The following is a 20,618-nucleotide window of genomic DNA, read 5'->3' on the forward strand; positions in this document are numbered from 1 at the left end:
ATGTGAAATTTTATTTTATTTTCTTTAAATGGCAACTTTTTTTTTCCTCCGAAGGTTCTCTAAATGGGAATTTTAGAGACTCGCTTAGATTGGACCTATGCATTCAGAAAAGGTAAATTATTATTCCGTACTTGATGAAAAGGATTATCTTTATCCTATAAATATCGGAAACTCTTCTGAAAGTAATTTTTATGCCATTGAACAAATTAATGGCGCGTATATATACCCCAACTTGTGATTATGCAAATATTTAAGTTTTTTTTTTGCACTCTATGATATCCATATAACAAATAATACCTTATTATTTATCAAGCTTTTATCGTTTTAATATTTAATGCTAACCGGAAAATTGAACCGGAGTGCTATATAATTTACCAGTTAAATTTTATACTAACCGCGGACATATATAACTTACATGATATCTTGATATTTATAAACTATTTAATTGATTAGTGTATTAAAATTGGTTTTCTCTCTTCTCAACTTCATGGAATACGTTTGTTAAGTCACAACTTCGATATTGTGTCACTATTGACAAAAACCAGAAAAAAAATCAAAACAGAGCATCATGTTTGATGACACAATTTTGAAAATTTAGCGTCATAGAATGTGGCTTGTGACATGATTAATCACGTGCTTCATGCATTCTATTCACATGATACGACATAATACATGTTTAACAGATAGTGTAAACACCTCTTGTCAATTGAATATAATAATAATAATAATAATAATAATAAAATAGTAATAAAGCAGTAGGAATAAATACAAGACTTTAATTATAGGAAAGAAAAAAGTGAAATTACGCGATTGGGCCCCCGTTGTTGGAGGACCACTAGGGTAGGCTACACTCATTAATTTGTGAATTCCACTATCATTGGTTTATATAATTTTTTAAAGGTAAACCTTTTTTTTTTTTTTTTTTTTTTTTTTTTTTTTGAAAACAAGTAGGATGGGAAAAAGGTAAACGCTCTCCTAGTAAATTGCGATGGGAGATTACACATACTAATCATTCCCCCCTCAATATGATTATTATTTATGACCAGAAAAACTTGCATTGGAACCCTTACTGGCCCTTTGGGAGGGCAAACCTAACTTGCTAAGGGACAAGTTCCCTTTTTAACAAACAGTCACGTATTAGCCCCCTCCCAAAAAACCAATAATCACGTGGAACCCCGCAAATTAATGCACACTAATTATTGAATTTCAATTATATATAAACATGTACGGACTCCGGCCGCTTTGTCCCGCCGTACAATGCCCTTGACTAACGCTGCTGAGTACAGAATATTATGTATATATAAAGATAGAAAATGAAAAGAAAAAATATATAAATAAGTTGATAAAGCTCCATGGCACATTTGAATGCTGCGACTATGATTATTATTTGACAAATTAGGGGCCCGAGGAAAGGGTGGTTTACTTTTTGTTTCTTGTTTATAGTCTGAGAGTGTCCCAAAGTAATGGAATCAATGGCTTTGCATACGTCCCTTCTTGTTCCTTAATTGGCACGTACTACATGCCAAAATTACCTTTTTCTGATCAAGTGAAATCCGTCATGAGTCGTCCTTCACGGATCAGGATCTAATTCATATGTTTTGTAATGTCAATTAATATGTCACTGGGAGCAGTTTTTGACACTCTATACGACCTCGGTGGACGTTTGCATTACAAAAATGCCAAATAACACTTACATATGCTGTCCAATTGGATGCCCATTCCGTACTAGATGAATGAAAATACTCTCTTCTGAGACTTGAATTCATTCCTCAATCTATTAAAAATAGCTCGTACATCCACTAAGCGAGCTAGCCTCGATCGGCCAAGAAAAAACAAAAAAAGGATGGCTTTTATCATTGATCCATATATAATAGTGGATCCGCCCTTTTCATAGTAGATAACTTATAAGTAAAATTGTGTTTCGCAGCGCAGAAGATTTAAAATAGGTCATGTGAGAAAATATTTGAGGTTGTCTTAGCTGCACTTTTTTGTAAAAAGAAAAGTGAAATCAAGTATTTCAATTTTTAAAGGCATTGCAATCCTCATAAGCCCCAATTTAGCATTTGAGAATTACTGTGTTTGTAGCCCAACTTGATCCTCTCTTGGGCTGCTCCTAGGTTCCTCCAGTCCAACTACGGTCAACTTTCTTCTTTTTCAAGTTAGTAATAAATTTTCCCTTTTCTTTTCAACTAATAAAGTTTCAACTTGCTACGGTATTTGGTACGAGGGACAAACTTTATAGACCCCTGGCTGGCTATGATATATTATTTTTTTAAAGGGAAATTGTATGCACAGCTTTACTTTTTTTTTTTTTTTTTTTTTTTTTCTTTTCCTTTTTTAAGCTTCTTTCCCATAAAGTGGGGTTCTGTAACTTTAAAAAAAAAAAAAAAATAATAATAATAATATAGCACCCTTAATCTAACAAATCATTGGATGCGTGTATGTAGACAGATCACCGACTAACCGTTCTTCTTCTTCCTTTTTGTAACGTTGTTTTTTCAATTTGAATATTTCCTAGCTGAAAAAAAGTAAAAGAAAATGATCAAAATAATTGAATATACCGTTTTTAAAAAAAAATAATCAATGTAACGCACTCGTCAAAATAATAATAATGATGATGATGATACAACATCCCTTAAGTTAATTTAACGTTTTTGATGTTTTTTTTTCAATGCATAGTGATGAACTGAATAAACAGTGGGATTAATGGTCGTGACTTGAAGTAAAGGCCATGTTTGTTAGTACGCTATATTTGTCCACAGCAAAACATTGTACTTGCTAAGGTCATATTATTATTCTCCTAAAAGAAAGTTCGTATATATAGCAATAATAATTACGACGCCGAGTTTAATATTTTAGTAAAAGACTTGTTGACTGTTAATATTGGTGTTATTTTTGTTCAGTAATCTCGTATGATCATGATTTAATCGTGCAAGAATCCACATGAGTTCAAATTATGCACAAACTGCGGAAAATGAATCATGAAATTTTCTCCTATATGTTATTCTCATTGTTATGTAAATTATATATATGCACACATAATGATTTCACTAAAGTCAACTAATAATTACTGATAAGTGCTCAAACTATTATACAGATCGTACGCGATGTGATTGTGCTAGAAACCCATTATAGAACTTCTCGTTATAATTACAAAGTTTTAAGTTTTTTTTGTCACATTACAAAGTTTTAAGTTTTTTTTTGTCACATTACAAAGTTTTAAATTGAGATCAAATACATATGTGATTCAAACAAAATAACCATTAATATTCCCGTAGTAAACAATAATCAATTTAATCAAGTCAAAATTCTCGATGCGACAATCAAGGAATTAGGGTGACTTCATACTTCATAATCTCAAATGAACAACACTTTTTTTTGGCTATGTTCTCGAGTGCTTAACTATATCTATCGAGCTTATTGATAGATTAAAAAAAAAAAACCCTATAGTTATATTTTGAATTGATCTCATTTTTATTTTTTAAGTTTTTTTAGAAAGAAAAAATAAAAATATTTTTAAAACGGCGTTTGGCCAATAAAAATAAAAACGAAAATAAAAATAATTTTTTGATTTAATGTAAAATGAGAGAAAAATAAAAAATAATTTTTAATCGTTTTTTATTTTTTATTTTTATTTTTTCCTCTCTTGAGCAGAGAGAGAGAAAGCGAGACATTAATGAGTTTTTTATATTGAAAATAATATTTTAATAAAATTATCAAACGTATTTTTGAAAATGATTTATGTCTGAAATTAAAAAATATTTTTATTTTTATTTTAATATAAAAAATAAATTATTTTAGAATGTGTTCTTTAAAAAGAAAAAGAAAATGGAGAAAGAAAGAAGGAGGTGATTTAATTGGATAAGTGAAGAATGTGAGTGCCAATAATTGTGTCCTTTGTCTATGACTCTCGAGCCCAGTGCTCTCTTATTCTTCCTATTGACTCCCCTTTTTTCTCTCTCTTTTTCTTTCTGCCTCTCCCCGCCGATTACTAAAAAGGCCCAAGTTTTACCCATACAGGTGCTCTTTGAAGTTTAACTCCAGCCGAAGATTACTGGGCGGGGGAAAAAAGATCAGCCGAAAATCATTATTATGTTGTCCGCTGATACTTTTTTATTTTTTATTTTTATTTTTTTGGGTAGAATGTTCATCTAGTCAAATGACCCTTTGTTGGTCATGCGGTAATATACTCCATTAGCAAAAATAAAATATGGCAAACCGTCTATTAAAAAAAAAAAAGGCAAATCCTTCTATTTTTTCCTTAAATATTCAAATTTTTCATTAAGTTGTCATCAGTTTTTTTTTTCTGGAATTAAATAAATTTGAATATATATATGTATATATATTTTGCAATGCCATGGATTAACATCGACGGGTTACTAGAGGGTAAAAAAGCAATAGAAAAGGAAAGCAAAAGAGTAGCAACTGAAAAAATGGGATTTTTTTTTTTTTTTTTTTTTTTTTATAAAAAAAAAAAAAGGGGTTTTTTTTTTTTTTTTTTTTTTTTTATACAAACAAGACGCTTGGGCTTGATACTGTTTATAGACTGTACTTTCTTTTTTTGATAATTTGTTTATAGACTGTACTTAGCACAAGGATATCGCTCTCATGTTATTCGCTCAACCATTGGAAATCAGCTTAGAGCAGCCCATGAAAGAATCAAACTTCCTTCGTAGTGACAGGACTATCAACCTATATATGTCACATCCCCTTGGTATCAATTATCAAAGTATAGTAGTTTTCAGCCAAAAAAAAAAAAAATATATATATATATATATATATACACACACACACTCTCTCTCTCTCTTACTTTCTCATTTTTCAAAAACATAAATAAAAGGAGGAGAAGAAGAAAATTGCAGGTAATTGGTCAAAATATTAATTCAAAACCTAACATATGGGTAGGGAAGGAACATAGAATAAATATAGAGAGGGCAGTTAAAACCTAAATTTCAAAATGTAGGGGACTCGTCTACCTTCATCTGTTAAAAGCTTAGCAAAGTACATGTAGCTTGCCCTTCCCACGTGTTTTCTTCAATTATTTATTTATTTTTTTGTAAATTTTTTTATGGGGTTTAGCTCCAATATTTTCCACATTTATGTTTGTGATTAAAAAATATATATTTGTTAAACTAAGTGATGATTTTTGATCTTATACCTCAATATTGAAAGTAGATATTGGGATTTGCCGTTAAGATATATATGCAATTATGAATGGTAATAAATTTTTTATTGTTGATGGAAGGGTGTGTCCGTATTAGTGCTGGAACTTCGGACCGGCGGGCCGCCCGAAGCCTGAATTTTTTCGGGCTTGGGCGGGCAGGCTCATATGCCGGCCCGTTCAAGGTGTATTTCCGGGCTCGGGCAGTCCGAGTTTTGAGACCACGCCGGAGCCCGCTGCCGTGTAGGTGCCGTCGACCGCTGGAGTTTTTTTTTAATTTTTCCGGCCAAGCCCGATTTGCCCGACCCGCCCGAACTCGAAAATTTGAAAAAACGGTCAAAAAATGACCGTTGGGCTGCCCGACCTGAATTTTGCCCGAATACCCGAGATGCCCGAAACCCGTCCAACGGCTAGTTTTTGCCCGAACCCGAACCCTAAACTAGCCATTTTTGCCCGAATTTTTTGAAAAAAAAATCAATTTTTTAACCCAAAAATTTCCCTATAAATACCCCCATCCCCTACACATTTTTCTCACTCAAACTCTCTCAATCCCTCTTAATTTCTCTCATTCTCTCTCAATTTTTCTCAATCTCTCTCAATCTTTCAAATCTCTATTATAATTTTTTCAAAACTATCACATTATCCTAAAGCTCTCTCTCTCTCTCTCTCAAATCGCTATTATTTTTTTTTTTATAATGGATCCTTTTGGTTATAGTGGTATTCCCGTTGATGCTCAACACAACGTGAAAGAAGGGCAACTCACTAATGAATTTGTTACGCAAGAATCTACTAATCCGAGCCCTGGTGGACGTACTGGAGGTCGTGGTCGCAATGGCGGCGGGCGTGGAGAAACGGTGAGTGCCAGTGCGACTGCGTCTGCAAGTGTTGCAACCTCTAGGAGGAAATCCAAGCGTACCTTTACAGTTTGGGATCACTTCGACATAATTGATGAGATCGACAATGAAGGTAACACTAAATATATAACTCAGTGTAAATATTGTTTATCTAAATTACAAGGTGACACTATTCACGGCCCCACACACTTGAGAAGACACTCCGAAAAGTGTCTTCAAAAGCTTAGCCAATCCGGCGGACCCGAACTTTGCCAAACACAATTATCTTGTGATCGCGCAACCGGTGGTCTAACCACTTGGAAATACGATCCGCAAGTAGATCGTATGGAAGTTGCTCGAATGATAGCTACTTTAGATCAACCACTTAGTTTTGTAGAGCATCCTAATTGGTAACGATATATTAAGGTTGTACATAATCCTAATGCACAATTTACTTCAAAAACTACTCTTAGAAAAGATTTATTAAAATTATTTAAAAAAGAAAAAGAAACATTAATAAACCTTTTACACTCGACTAGCGGGTACGTTGCGTTAACGGCAGATATTTGGTCTGCCGTTGCCAATAAAGATTATTTAGCTATAACTGGACATTAGTTTAAAAGATTTGATTTAGATAACAGAATATTAGGTTTTAAATATGTTCTAGGATCACATAGTGCGGATTTAATATATAATACCATTTTAAATGTAATTGATGAATTTAGATTAAAAATAAAGTAATGGCTATAACATTAGATAATGCTAGTGCCAATACAAAAGCAATTGAGTTCTTTGAAAATGATTTAAGTTTATTCGGTGACGGTATTATTTTCCACCAATGTTGTACATGTCACGTAATTAATTTAATTGTTAAATCCGGCTTAAAAGAAATGGGTAATCACATTAAAAGAATTAGAGATAGTCTTGCATGAATTCAAGGTAGTAACCAAAGACAAGAAGATTGGTTTAGGTTCTTACAAGCATTAAATATACCTCCTAGAGCATTAGCGTTAGATATGCCTATAAGATGGAACTCAACTTACATAATCCTTCAACAATGCATCCCCTATAAGGATGCTATAACAAACTATATGTGTGCAAAAGTAGGAGTAGGACATATAGACCCATATGATTGGAAAATTACCGAAGTTTTGTATCAATTTTTAGGTAGGTTTCATGAAGTGACTCTAAAACTTAGTGGAACATATTACCCAACATCACCTTTAGCTTTAGGAGAACTTTTACGAATTAATATTTTATTTAGCGAGTATAGGGAAGACCCAATCTTAGCAGTTCCTATCCATTCTATGAAAAAAAAAATTTATAAAATATTGGTCTAAGTTGCATTTGTTGTATGGTTTAGGTACTATTTTTGATACTAGATTAAAATTATAAGGTTTAGAAAGTGGTTTAGAAAACTTAGGTGATTTTTTAGACATCAATTGTAAGGACCAATATCCAATAATAAAGGATAAAATATATTTGATCTATAGTAAATATGAGATTAGGTTTAGAGTATCTCATAGAGTACATGAATCGCAACAACAAGACGAAAATCCGCATTCATTCTTGAATGTTTTCGGGTTGAAGAAGAAGAAGAAGACAACTCAAACAGAAACTGTGAGTGAATCTTCATCAACAAGTGGCAGTGGCAGCGGCGGTGGCAGTTTTAACGAGCTTATGGCGTACCTCAGTGAAGGCTTAGTAGTCGGCGGTACGACAGAATCGTTTGACTTAGTTCAATGGTGGAGGGCACGGGCATTAACTTGGCCAATCCTAACTCGATTGGCAATAGATATATTTTTGATCCCAGTCTCCACTATTTCATCCGAACAAGCCTTCAGTATGACATGAGGAATACTTGAGGAACGCCGGAATGCATTGCAAAGGGATATTGTTGAAGCCTTAGTTTGCATTAAGGATTGGGATCGGGTCGATCAATGTCTACAGGATACAATTTCGCCGGCAAGCCAAGAATGGATTGATGAATTTAATCGATTAACATTTAATTTTGAAGACGATCCTTCAGTTTCAAATTAAATTGTAAATTTGTAATTTGTAAATATGTATTTACTTTTGACATTGTATTTGTAATTGTATAATTTTGTAAGTTTGTAAAATTTGTAATTCATCACAAAATGATTGCACTCTTTTTTCCTTGCCAAGTTTTTATCCCAATTGGGTTTTTCTGGGAAAGGTTTTTAACGAGACAATCATGAATTACGAATTTAATACATCAATAATATACATGATTAATTTATTCAATTGTGTTAATAATGTCTATTGAATGTTGATTTTGATTTTTACATAATTTTAACACAAACTAACTTAATAATTATAAAAATAAAAAAATATTTAAAAAAATTCGGGCAAATCGGGCGGGGTCGGGCGGACTAACACAAGCCCGCAGCCCGTTCAAGGGGAAATTCGGGCTCGGGCGGGCGACCCGAATTTTTTGGGCGGGTCGGGCTCGGGTAAAAACTCGATTTTTTCGGGCGGTCGCGGGCGGCCCGTCCAAAGTTCCAGCACTAGTCCGTATTAGTATCAACTTAATGAGGCTTTTAGGTCCGACGTGTGAGGATGAGAATGAAAACATTGTCCACCTGCTGGTACAACGCCATTTTGCTAGAGCTTTTTGGTTTGGTTCGTCTTGGGAAGTGTGTTGGGACAGAGTGGATATATGTAGCCGAGAAGTGTCGCCTATAACTGTTTTTGTTCCTAAATCAGTTTTGACTGCTTTTCCAGTGGCTAAAGAAGATTTTCGAATCATGGCAGCTATTCGTTCCTGTATGAATGAGAAATGTTACGTTCTTTTTGTTATTTTATGTATTACTGTTTGATACTTAAATTTCATTATTTCATTTTTATTTAAATATAATATATTATATTAGTGAAGTTTATATATTAAACACTAAATATAGAAAGTAATAAAAAGAGTGACGTTAACATTTTTCTTTTATAATTATATATAAAGCTAGAAATTGATGAGTCGTCCTACACGAATTAGGATCTATAATTTGAATTGTTTTCTACAGTAAAAATAATGTAGATTCACTTTCTTCTCTATTAACTTTAAGTTGAAAACTGTCATAATTTTTTTATTTTAATTTCGATTGAGGTATTTTTTTTTCCATTATATTCATAATGAAGAAAGTAACAAATCTATTCATATTGCATATTTATAATGTCATTTACAATGAGGTTTTATAAGATTTGTTACAAAATTCTAATGACAGTTTTCAACACTTTATCCAAACACAGTTTGGATTTCATTCACAATTCAAATTATAATTTATTTGTGTATTCAAATATCGATTCGAATCACAATTCAAATCACCCAATTCAAACCAAATTTTACAATCAGAACGGTGAACTAAACAAGGTCTTAGTTCCAGAATATTTCTTTTGTTTGGATCCTTAGAAGTTGTAACAGGGCAGCTCATAGCTTTTTTGCTTAGGCTTTTCGCTATAAATACTCTGGTTTTGTTCATCTTGGAATGGTTACCCCTGTTGTGGTAACTACTTTGCTCTCTGAGAGCTCTTAATAAATTCCTTGATATTTAGCAAAAACTAAATGAGGCTTTTTAATCACCAGTGGTGGTTCATGGTGCTAAGGATGCATGCCCTAAGTTTCCTTCACTTATTGCTCATGGTTCGAATCTATGTTCTCATAAAAAAGAGTTTCGGCCTAAAAAGTGATTACTTACCTATGATTAGTATAAGGGGCTAATAATAGACTAGTTTACTTGTTAATTCATTTATCTGCAGAGACCTGCATTAAACGGGGTGAAAAAAATCCGCTTCAAATGGATTTAGATTGTAAACGTGTTAAAATTCACTGTGGATCGCGGGGCAGAAATGAGTTTAGAAGTCCCCGACCATATTCTTGATTTACCCGTCTTGTTTAATTATGTCATATTTTTAAATTAGATATATTATGTATAATATGCTATAATATAAAATTTTAAGTATAATCTATTATATAATATATATGAAATTTAAAATTATCTTTCTTTTATTTTTAACTTTTAATGTTTTATATGTTTATATTGTTTAATTAATTGTTATTTATTTTACCATAAAAATAACTAATATGGTAAATAGGGCACCGTGAATATTCTGAATCTGTGGCGACGGCGAGGTGAAAACTTTGTTTTTTTGGAATTTTTCTGAATATTTTTCTCCACAAATGAAGGATTTGAAGACAAAATAATATATTTACGCTTTTTTTAGAGTTTTTGGATGGTTTTTAGAGATTTTGGATGGAGAAGGAGAGAGAAAACTGAGAGGGTCACCGAAAAAAATAGAGAAAAGAGTTATGCGATCGCATTTATGCAGGTGGATTTTTACGACGACATTATGTCATCGCAAAAAATGTTAAATAGTCGTCGCAATTAGTATAAAAACGACGTCGTTCTTCTTCACCTCATTAATGTTTATGAGAATATTCTTGAGGAATATACCCGTGCTCATTTTTTGCGACGACTTTGTTAACATGTTGTCGCAAATAATTTAAGGAAACCGCCAAAGTTTCCGCCCTTTTTTTTTTGAAAAATTTGAATTCCCAGTTATTTGCGGCGACATTATTAAATAAGTCGTCGCAAAAAATAGTCGTTTGATAGAATTTTCTAGAACCCTTTTTTGTGACGACACGTGTCGTCGCAAAAACAGTCATCCTAAAAAGAATTTTCTGGAACTATTTTTTGTGACGACTTTTCAATATGTTGTCGCAAAAGATAAAGAAATATCTGGAACCTATTCGCGGAAAACCGCCAAATTTTTTGCCTCTTTTTGGCCACGTCACCGCCAGCTATAACTATCAATATTTGCGACGACATGTTGTCGCAAATAAGGGACAAACTGGCGCCCAAATTTTTGGCGCTAGATTGGTTTTGGCGCCAACGGATATTAGCGACGACATGTCGTCGTGAATAATTTGTCAAATTTTAGCGACGATATGTCGTCACAAATAGTGAAATTTTGTGCAACGACATGTCGTCGCTAATAATGTTGTCGCTAATTATAACCCTTTTTGTTGTAGTGCCTATAAGTTAGCTTTCATATCTTGTAGGTTATCTATCATATCCCGTAGATTTTTTTTCCCTTTTCTATATCATGTAGCTTATTTTTCATATTCTAGTAGGTTATTTTGCGTAGTATACAGAAATATTTTTCATATCCGGTAGGTTATTTTTTATATCCTATAGAATATATATTTCTCAAATATTTTTAACATCATCATCATTATTATTAATACTACTACTACGAATTCTCTCTCTCTCCTCTCCCTTTCTCTTATCTTCTCCGTGGACAACCAACAACCTCCGTCGAGCTTCCGGCGTCCATTTTTGACAACTCCTAGCTGATTTGAAAGCTCTCAACGCACTGAGTCTAGGATCATGCCTTGCGGTTGCTAGTTCTACCGGAGGAGGCCGGACTTGTTGGCCGAAGTTCCGAAACACTCAAAACTTTTGATTGTGATATTTCTGTCGTCCGACCTCCGACCTAGGTGATTTCAGTATTTACGGACTCAGAATGATGAGACGAAAAGAACCAAACTAGTTTTGCTGACCAAATCTCACTTGAGCACCGTCACCAGAACACATCTCATCCGAAGTGTTGCAAAGAAAAGGGGAAAAGAGAAGATCAAAATGGGGATGGTACGACATAAATAATATGATATTAAAAAACAGTGGATATTTATGTAATAACACCGATAAGAAAAGGGATTTTAAACGCATCACTATCTTTTATTGCCTTTTATTTTCAAGCACGCCATCAAAATTTAATTTTAAAGTGAAATTAAATTGAACTTTATACTCTTTAGTAAGTTTCATCTAAAATCACTATCCTTTTGGCACTTTTATCCCTTTTTACTTTCTCTTTATTCGAGGCAAAAGGGACAAAATAATCCTTAGCGGAAAGTTGTAATTTGTTCGAATAAAGAGAGAGTAAATTTCTCTTTAGATGTCAAAATTTGTTTTGATTATAATCAAAATAATCCTTAGGCAAAAGGGATCAAAATAATCCTTAGCGGTCGGTGCAGCCTGAAATTTTTAAGAGGAATCAAATATGTATAATTAATTTCACCAATCTAGATTTATAATCAAAATAAATTTTGACATCTAAAGAGTTTTAATCCATCTAATTAAATTAAGTATTAATCTTTTCTAATAAATTTTAACTATTTAAAATTCTACTTGAATTCAAAATTTATGGCATTTGACTATTTGTAGTTTTTCTTTTCACTAATTGGAGCTGGTTTAGGTTTTGAAAAATTTTGAAGATGAGGTTCAAATTTATATGAAATTTGTTTCTAAAATTGACCCTTAAAAATGTGCAATCATCAATATGTTTCCTTTTATTGAGTATTACGCCTTTTGTTTCAGTTGTTTTAGTTGATTTATTCTAATAAAAAGATAATTATGATAAAAGAGGTCAATAATAAAAATGTGACTATTATAAACGGATAGTTTTGCACTTTTCTCAATTTATAAAGATAAAAAAGTTATAATTATTATTTGAAAAAAATGGAGCGTGAAATGTAAGTCGCGGCAACGACCAGAGTTTGTTCTCCTTCAGCAAAAAAAAAAAAAAAAAGAAAAAAAAAAAAGAAAAAAGAAAAAGACCAGAGTTTGCTCTCCCCAGTCCACGTTATATCGTAACAAGGGTGACTAACCGAAACCAAACCCTTCTTTAACAGCCTTTGATCAACGTCACAACGGGAAACCGATGGGTTTCTTTTGACGGTGTAGAAGACGGAAAGAAAAGCAGTGGTGGTCCCCACATCAAAATGAGCGGTTCTGATTCAACCAACCAATTACCAATTGGCAACAATGACGAGACGAATACTACTCCTTTCCCAGTTTCGTCACTCGCTTCAGACTCCTTTCGCCAACCCAAACCCCTTCCTTTCCATTTTCGACAGTGCCCTTGGACTCCCTATTTCTCTTCATTTTCGTTTTCTGCAGACGGGAAAAGAAGAAAGAAAGAGAAAGAGAGAGAAAGCGTGTAGTTGTTTCTGAGATCGGAGGAGAGAGAGAGATGGCAAGAGGGAAGATTCTGATCCAGAAGATAGAGAATCCGACCAACAGGCAGGTCACGTACTCGAAGAGACGCAACGGTCTTCTCAAGAAGGCGCAGGAGCTTAGCGTTCTCTGCGACGCCAAGGTTTCAATTATCATACTTTCCGGCACCGGAAAACTCCATGAATACACCAGCGAATCCACCTCGTACGCAACACTTACCAAACCCTAGATCACTTCACGGTTGACAATTTTTTTTAATTTGTTATTTTTTTATTCTATATATATGTATGGTTGTTTCTAGAACGAAGGAATTAATCGATCTGTACGAAAGGACCTCAGGGACGGATCTTTGGAGCTCACAATATGAGGTCTTTCTTTCTCTTTCCACCTCACTTTCTCTCTCTTGTCCGGAAGCTTTTTGGTTATATTTGTGTAATTATTTGTGCAGAAAATGCAAGAGCACAAAAGAATATTGGAAGAGAAAAATAGAAATCTTCGGATGCAGATCAGGTGAGAGCGATATTGTAAAAAATTTCTTTTTTCTTTCCTTTTAATATGTGAATCTCATAATTTGTGGTTAATTATATTTTTTTTTCGTTTTGGCAAAACTATTGATAGTCAGAGGATGGGTCAATGTCTAGATGGTTTGAACTTTAAGGAACTACATGATCTTGAACAAGAAATGGAAAGTGCTGCGAAAGTTATTCGTGAACGCAAGGTCAGATCATATGTTCTACTACTATCTAGGGTTATAATTAATTACCGCCATTGAACATTTCTCTTCTTTTCTTATTTCTCGTTTTATCGTAATGTGAACTCGAAAATGCTTTATGGATTTACATTAATATTGACATATTTAATCCAAGATTAGTATGTGGATATCTCATATCTGAACTGCAACCATTTAATCATATAGTTTGTTGCGGGTACCAGGAAATAATCGGAGTTTGCTAAAATTTGTTCATGAGTTCTTTTTATATTTTTATTTTTTGTTGTATATGATGCATTTAAGTTAAAAACTAAATTTCTCTTGTAGATTGTATAAATGGTGTTCTCTCTTATATTAAGGTCTCAAGTCACAGCCTTAAAAATTGTGTTGTGGATGCATATACTAAGGGCAAAAATAATCTAGTGTAGCCGGAAAGGTATAGCCTAAAAAACAATAATCCAATGGTATTAATTGCTGGTGATTGATACAAGGTATTTTTTTTATGCATGGTAATTAGCCAATTCTTTTGGTCAACTTTGATCATTATGAATTTCCATCTTCCGCTCTGTATAAATTGGCTTGTTGCTGCAATCTTTGAATTGATTTCCAAAATATGTCATTAGCTGCATTTTATTTAACGTTTATGTTTCTATATATTTTAAATAAAGCGATAATAATTTGTGATGTGCATCCAAGGAACGTAGGGGACCAAGAGAAAGACGACATTTGGTAGGATCCAAATTAATGCAATATTGTTCTCCTCGTTAAGTCTATATATAACTCATGAAGAAACATCCGCATTTGAGAGGAAAAAGCATCTCACTTTATTCTAAGAAATTTTGTTTCATCGTAAATTTTCCATGTTGTTCGCATAGAAATTATTGCAGTTGCGTTAAAGTATTTTCCGAAACATTGTCCATGCTTTTGTCCACCATTTTTTGCCTTCCCCTTAAAGTTATTGAATTAGTGTTACTCTTTTTTTTCCCCCTAGTACTTCGCAGTAGCAATATGGGTGAAAAAAATAGGCCTTTGCATATTCATTTAGACTTTTCTTGCATGATATTAATACACATGCCACGGTCCAAATAGATTTGACGTTGCTGTATAGATGCTTAGTAATCAGTGTAAATCAACTTTTTTTTTTTGGGCTGAAATTAAGCTGACGTACTTACTTCTTGTCTCTTTACAGTACAAGGTGATGTCAAATCAGATTGATACTACCAACAAAAAGGTGATTGTAATTCATACTTGGATTATTTTCCCTCTTTAAGATTTATTTTAATCTTAATTTAGTCTATGATTTTTAAAATGTTTTATAGTTTGTCTCTTAAATTTTATTCTGTTTTAATTCAATTTTTTTATTAGTTAGTTGTTAAATATTTAAGAAAATATGTGAAAATTAGAGATTGAAACTGAAAACATTTAAAATTTAGAGACTAAAACAAAACAAAAAAATAATTTTCATAGATAGTACCTAAATTTTAGTTGTTTCTAATTTTAGTTTCTAATTTATATAGACTCTGTCAAATATTTAACACCTAGCGAATAGAATGACTAAAACTGAAATAAAGTAAAATCTTAGGATTAAGCATTTTAAAAGTCAAGGACCAAAGTGCAATTGAGGGTAAATCTCAGGGACTTTGTGGATTAACCCTTCGTTCTTAATTGGTATTCCTCTTTATGATCCATATTTTATCATTTTCATTTCCATCAATTTGTTAAAGTTTTGTTACGAACATCAATTTTCTAAAGAAATAAGGATAGTTCGATGGTGTGAATTGATGTGACTAAGGGAATAAAGGAGTTCAAGAAGAGAACCAAGTAGATAGAATCATAGAACAAACTCGTTTTCTTTTTTCAATTTAATTGGAGAAATCCTTTTAGGAGCTTATGTTGATGGAAATGTCTTTTTTAACTCTCATTACTGTTCTTTTTTCTTATGTGGTTGCAGTTAAAGCGAGCAAAACAAATAAACAACGCTTTTCTAACCGATGTAAGCATCTCACAGCAAAGCTTATAATAATATACACTCTTCTACTTCAAATAATTGTGTTTTTTTTTTTTTTTTGTTAGGATATTAAGGATGATCCAGACTACGCGTTACTTGAGGGCGCTGGAGGGCATTATAATGATTCCATTGCTGGATATCCAAATGCATTTCCTAGCTTACTTGCTCTTGGCCTGCAACTTAATCAGCCTAATTTTCAGCCTAAAGCCGAATCATCAGTTATCACCACTTGGGGTGTCCCCAAATTCTAAGACATCCAAATTTGAAGCATCCCTAAAGGAATATAGTCCATAGTAATATATGTTTCAAGCACAAAAAGAAAGTGTGCGTAGTATTATCATAAGAAGGATCTGTATTCAGCTTTATATATTGACTATATATATAAACTGCTTGTTCTGTGTTAACTACTAAAACTGGCTTCTATGCTTCCATCGAGATGAACGGTTGTCGCAGTTGACACTTTTTTTTTTGTTCATTTATGTTCTGTGACCAAACATCATTCCTTAAAAGTTCTGTATCGTTATTAATGTGACGTTACTGTTGGCATCCAACTTTTAATATCAATAATCTTTACAAAGGTAAAAATTTTGTAGACAGTTAATAAAAAAAATGACAGAGTTCTTAATCAGTTGGATGCGTGTGGTGGGGCACTTCTATAACTTCCTACATGTATATGTTTATTTTTCCTCCAAATTATGGGGATTTTCTTATGACGTGAGATTCAAGAAAATGTAAAAATAAAAACTAACGCTAGCTATATATATATATATATATATATTGTAATACCTTTTTATATTGCTTCGTAAAAAGCATAATATGTCAAGCAAATATATGATCCCATTTTTTATCAGTACTTTGTAAGTAAGAGAGTTCTTAACTAAAAAAAGAATCCAAGAAGTGGAAGCCAGGTAAGCGCGCCTATCCACAGTCGGGTCTTAAAAAAAAAAAAAAAGTTCCAACTCGAATGGAACACTTCCTTGGGGAAGAAGAAAACCAGAGAGTTCACGCTCCTTTACTCTCTCTCCCTTCCTCTTTAAGTCGAAACAAAACCCTCAACATTCCTACTCTCATACGTCTCGACCCCGAAAACGGCAATTGACGGTGAGGGACGGAAAACAGTGACCTGTGGCCCCCACTTCAATAATGTACAGCTCCGAATCTGCCCCAAAGTAACGATGACGGATGGACCAATATTACTTCCCTTATTTCTATATCCCCGTTTCGTCAACTTCCTGTGAAGCCTTTCGCCAACTCGCCAAACCCTCTTTCCATTTTCGACAATGGCCTCAGTTTCACTCTCGCCCTTTTCTCTCCTCTTAAATCTCTACTCGTTTTTACCCACTCCCTTTGCGTTTTGTAGGAGAGAGGAATAGGAAATTTCCAGCTGGGGTTTGAGATCGGAGGAGAGAGAAAGTGAGATGGCGAGAAGGAAGATCCAGATCAAGAGGATAGAAAACATCACCAACCGGATAATCACTTATGCTAAGAGACGCAACGGCCTCTTCAAGATGGCCCAGGAGCTCACCGTTCTTTATAATGCTAAGGTTTCTATTATCATAATTTCCGGCAACGGTAGACTTCATGAATATATTAGCGCCTCCACCACGTACAGCCTCTGAAACCCTAGATCTCTGCATGGATTAGCCTGGTTTCTGATTTTAATTTTGTTTTCATCAAATTTTTATAATTCAGAAGGAAGCAAATACTTGATTTGTATCAAAAGACTAAAGGAATCGATCTTTGGAGCTCTCACTATGAGGTCTCTCTCTTTCTGTCTCTCCTTTTCCTTTTCTTTTTCTCATCACTGAAATAGCATATTTTGGTTATATGCGTGTTGATCTTGTGTGCAGAGAATGGAAGAGAGGCTGAAAGAGCTGAAAGTGACAAATCGGAGTCTTCAGAAGCAGATCAGGTAAAGATGGAATGTAAATTTTGTTCTTTTTCCTTTTTTTTTTTTTTTTTTTTTGGGTGTATGGTAAAGTAATCGAGATTCCAAATGATTGACAGTCACAGGAAGGGAGAAAGTCTGAGCAATCTGAGCTTCGATGAACTGCTTGCTCTTGACCGTGAGATGGAAGATGCTTTGGAGGCTCTTCGCACACGCAAGGTAAGATGTACAACTAAAAAAAAAATTCTTTTGTTATTACAAAAGTTTTTCATGTACCAATTTAATCCTATATTCCGTGGTTCGTATATTGGTAATGCGAAATCTTAACTTATGCATGTCAAGTTTTTTGGTCAAACCTATCTCCTGCCCTGTTGGAAATTTATACTATATAGTCCAAGTAGTCTTGTGAATTATAGCCCTCGATGCAGTTTTTGAATTGATCGTCAAAATATTACATGAGTTGCTTTTTCTACCTTCACTATTGTATAATGTATTGGAAAATGGCTAATTAATACGATCTGTATCCTTGGAACGGGACATTGAAAAAGTTGGAATCTCGAGGAGTCAAACACATATTTGACTTTATTTATGTACTTGATGGAAAATAAAAAAGTATTTTCACTCGAATCTCGATAAGTACAAAGACTTCTTTTTATTCGTAAACAAGACAAACATCATTGGTCTCGACTTAAATATGTATGTATATTTTCTATGTTTAATTGGTTGCATACGTGATAATCATTGTATGTAATTGCCATATATGAAATATCTGCCTATGGTTGCCCTAATTCAAGCTAACATGCTTACTCAATTACTGATAGTTTTTCCAGATGAAATGTCAGGTTGATACTTGCAGGAAGAAGGTAATTCGTAACTTTGGCTTCCGCATTTTCTTATTATCTATTCTGACTTCTTTGGGAGTTGTTTTGGTAAAAGTTTGTTTCCACTTTTCCTTTTTATGTGGCTGCAGCTAAGGTTCCTGGAACAAACGAGCGAAGATCTTCGATCTGGTTTCAATGTAAGCACCGAACTTTTAAGCTCGAAAGACGTTCTTTAAATATTGCTTTTACGTCTCCGGCCTTAATGCTATAGCAGATGTAGATAATGAAACTGCATTTTTTTCCCCTTTTTCGCATCAGGGTGCTCTGGATGATCCACACTATGGGGTAGTAGACAATGGAGGTGTATACGATTATGGAATTCCTCGCGCATTTGCTTCTGGCCTGCACCGTAATCAGCTGGCTCTTGACACCGAAACCAAATCACTTCTTACCACTTGCTCCGATTATATTAGCGAGTTCAGTGTTAACCAATCCAATCTTGACGATCAAACTGAATCGGCAGCTCATACATCTTCTTAAAATAGTAATCGGCCTGTCCCAAAGTTTGAAGACATTCAGACTTATGTTTCCTTGAAGGAATATGGTTCGTAATAGTATTGCTTAAATGACAGATTCAGCTTTATTTATGAACTATATTTATGGTGGAATTTCTGCTTCTTTTAGATTAACAATGTCGCAGTATTTGACCTTTAATCGAACATATGTTCCGCTTCTTTTTACGTTGTTTACATGTGCTTTTGCGTCTTGTGCAGTTGTGCTTGCTTATCTACAGTTTTACCTCGCAAGATGAAAGCTTGATCTAATTCAAGGGATTGCTTAAATGTCTGAATTCTTTAGAGAATAAAAGCTAACTAATTATTGTGAATTCAAAAAAATAAAAATAAAAATAAAAATAAAATACAATATAGGTAAATAATGTGTAAATACAATATTTACCGGTAGTTGTCTCTGACGGCCGGATTTTTAAGTAAATGCGGTGTTTACCAGTTACTAATATCGGTGGCAAATTTTTTTTTTTTTTATAAATACAGTATTTACTAGTTGCTGTGAAATTTTAAGATAAATATGTTAATTACCGATAAATACGATATTAACTGATAAATACAATATTTGACTGTAATTGAAGTCAGTGGTTAAATTTTTAACTAAATGTAGTATTTACGAGTAAATACGAAATTCACTTACACTACAAAACATAAGGAGTTTTACCCGCACATTTTTTAGCCACACATAAAAATATGTGGGTAAAACTTATTTTTACCTAGATATATTTTTGACATGTGTGGGTAATAAAAATGTGGGGATTTAGAATTTTTTCAACGCATATATGTGTAGGTGAGTAGATGGGAGACTGGCAAATTGACAAGTGCACGGTGGAGAACCCAAACGAGCACTCGGTGGGCGAACGGAGAGAGAGACCGGCGAAAGGAGCCCGGGAAGATCGCTTTGGATGGAGAGAAGAGACAGAACGGAGCCAGAGAAGATAGATAATGGAGAGAGCAGAGAGGAGACAGAACGGAGAAAGGGGAGATGAGAACAGAAGCAGATCTGAAAATGTGATTATCAGGTGGTAAATTTGAGATTTCATTGGGGGTAAAATTGAGAATAAAAAAATTTCATTAAACTCTCAAACCGATTCCCACATAAGCTGAAATCAGAATTAGCCTTTAGGTTGATTATGCTTTTAGCTTCAGGTTGAGGGAAAATTATTCAAAAATCTACTATTTTGATTTTTACCAAACAACTTTTTAGATTTTTGCTGTCTCAATAAGTACTTTTTCTCTCTTAAAATTAATACCAAACCCACCCTTAGAGCACCCAAAATAATTTAGGTGCCAAAGACAACATCTTTTGCCGCCCAAATTTTGTTTTAGATTTTTAACTCCAACAGTGGTCGTCGCCAAAAGTCATTTTGGGCGCCAAAACAAATTCCATCCCGCGTATATTTCGTGCAAGGATTTTTAGTGATGACAACCATTGTTGCTAAAATCTGGATGTGGCCGTGCAAAGTACAAGTCATTGTATGAGGTTTTAGCGATGACATCTCGTTGTTAAAAATGGGGCCTTTTGTCAATTTTAGACCAATCCAAAGGACATAGTAACGACCGCTTTTAGCAATGACTTACAACCCGACTTTTAATGACGCTAA

General features: G+C 33.7%; 2 protein-coding genes across 4 annotated transcripts; both read left to right on the plus strand.

Moving 5' to 3' along the window:
* Window positions 1-12,878: 12,878 nt before the first annotated feature.
* Window positions 12,879-16,303, plus strand: LOC21402357 (floral homeotic protein PMADS 1). Its single transcript, XM_010106972.2, has 7 exons — window positions 12,879-13,226; window positions 13,324-13,390; window positions 13,471-13,532; window positions 13,641-13,740; window positions 14,921-14,962; window positions 15,683-15,724; window positions 15,805-16,303. The coding sequence occupies exons 1-7, from the start codon at window positions 13,039-13,041 to the stop codon at window positions 15,988-15,990; spliced, it is 687 nt and encodes a 228-aa protein (XP_010105274.1). The 5' UTR covers window positions 12,879-13,038; the 3' UTR covers window positions 15,991-16,303.
* A 540-nt stretch (window positions 16,304-16,843) lies between these two features.
* LOC21402358 (floral homeotic protein DEFICIENS) lies at window positions 16,844-19,850 on the plus strand. 3 transcript variants are annotated; one of them, XR_002902986.1, is made up of 8 exons: window positions 16,844-17,345; window positions 17,432-17,498; window positions 17,590-17,651; window positions 17,747-17,846; window positions 18,449-18,490; window positions 18,598-18,645; window positions 18,767-19,052; window positions 19,805-19,850. XR_002902986.1 is itself a non-coding variant. In XM_024171419.1 (7 exons), the coding sequence occupies exons 1-7, from the start codon at window positions 17,158-17,160 to the stop codon at window positions 18,986-18,988; spliced, it is 729 nt and encodes a 242-aa protein (XP_024027187.1). In that variant the 5' UTR covers window positions 16,844-17,157; the 3' UTR covers window positions 18,989-19,173. The 3 variants fall into 3 exon arrangements, 2 of the variants coding, with proteins under 2 accessions (XP_024027187.1, XP_024027188.1); XM_024171419.1 differs by lacking the exon at window positions 19,805-19,850 and having other exon boundaries at window positions 18,767-19,173; XM_024171420.1 differs by lacking the exon at window positions 19,805-19,850 and having other exon boundaries at window positions 16,845-17,345; window positions 18,458-18,490; window positions 18,767-19,173.
* The last annotated feature ends 768 nt before the right edge of the window (window positions 19,851-20,618 follow it).

Source organism: Morus notabilis, unplaced genomic scaffold, assembly GCF_000414095.1.
Source record: "Morus notabilis unplaced genomic scaffold, ASM41409v2 Scaffold262, whole genome shotgun sequence".
Taxonomy (NCBI): domain Eukaryota; kingdom Viridiplantae; phylum Streptophyta; class Magnoliopsida; order Rosales; family Moraceae; genus Morus; species Morus notabilis.

Excerpts from the sequence above, each read along its gene's own strand:
- LOC21402357 (XM_010106972.2), top strand. The coding sequence starts at position 13,039 with ATGGCAAGAGGGAAGATTCTGATCCAGAAGATAGAGAATCCGACCAAC. Across the intron at positions 13,391-13,470 it reads TTTGGAGCTCACAATATGAG|AAAATGCAAGAGCACAAAAG; the intron begins GTCTTTCTTTCT and ends TTATTTGTGCAG. Across the intron at positions 15,725-15,804 it reads ACAACGCTTTTCTAACCGAT|GATATTAAGGATGATCCAGA; the intron begins GTAAGCATCTCA and ends TTTTTTTGTTAG.
- LOC21402358 (XM_024171419.1), top strand. The coding sequence starts at position 17,158 with ATGGCGAGAAGGAAGATCCAGATCAAGAGGATAGAAAACATCACCAAC. Across the intron at positions 17,652-17,746 it reads AGTCTTCAGAAGCAGATCAG|TCACAGGAAGGGAGAAAGTC; the intron begins GTAAAGATGGAA and ends AATGATTGACAG. Across the intron at positions 18,491-18,597 it reads TTGATACTTGCAGGAAGAAG|CTAAGGTTCCTGGAACAAAC; the intron begins GTAATTCGTAAC and ends ATGTGGCTGCAG.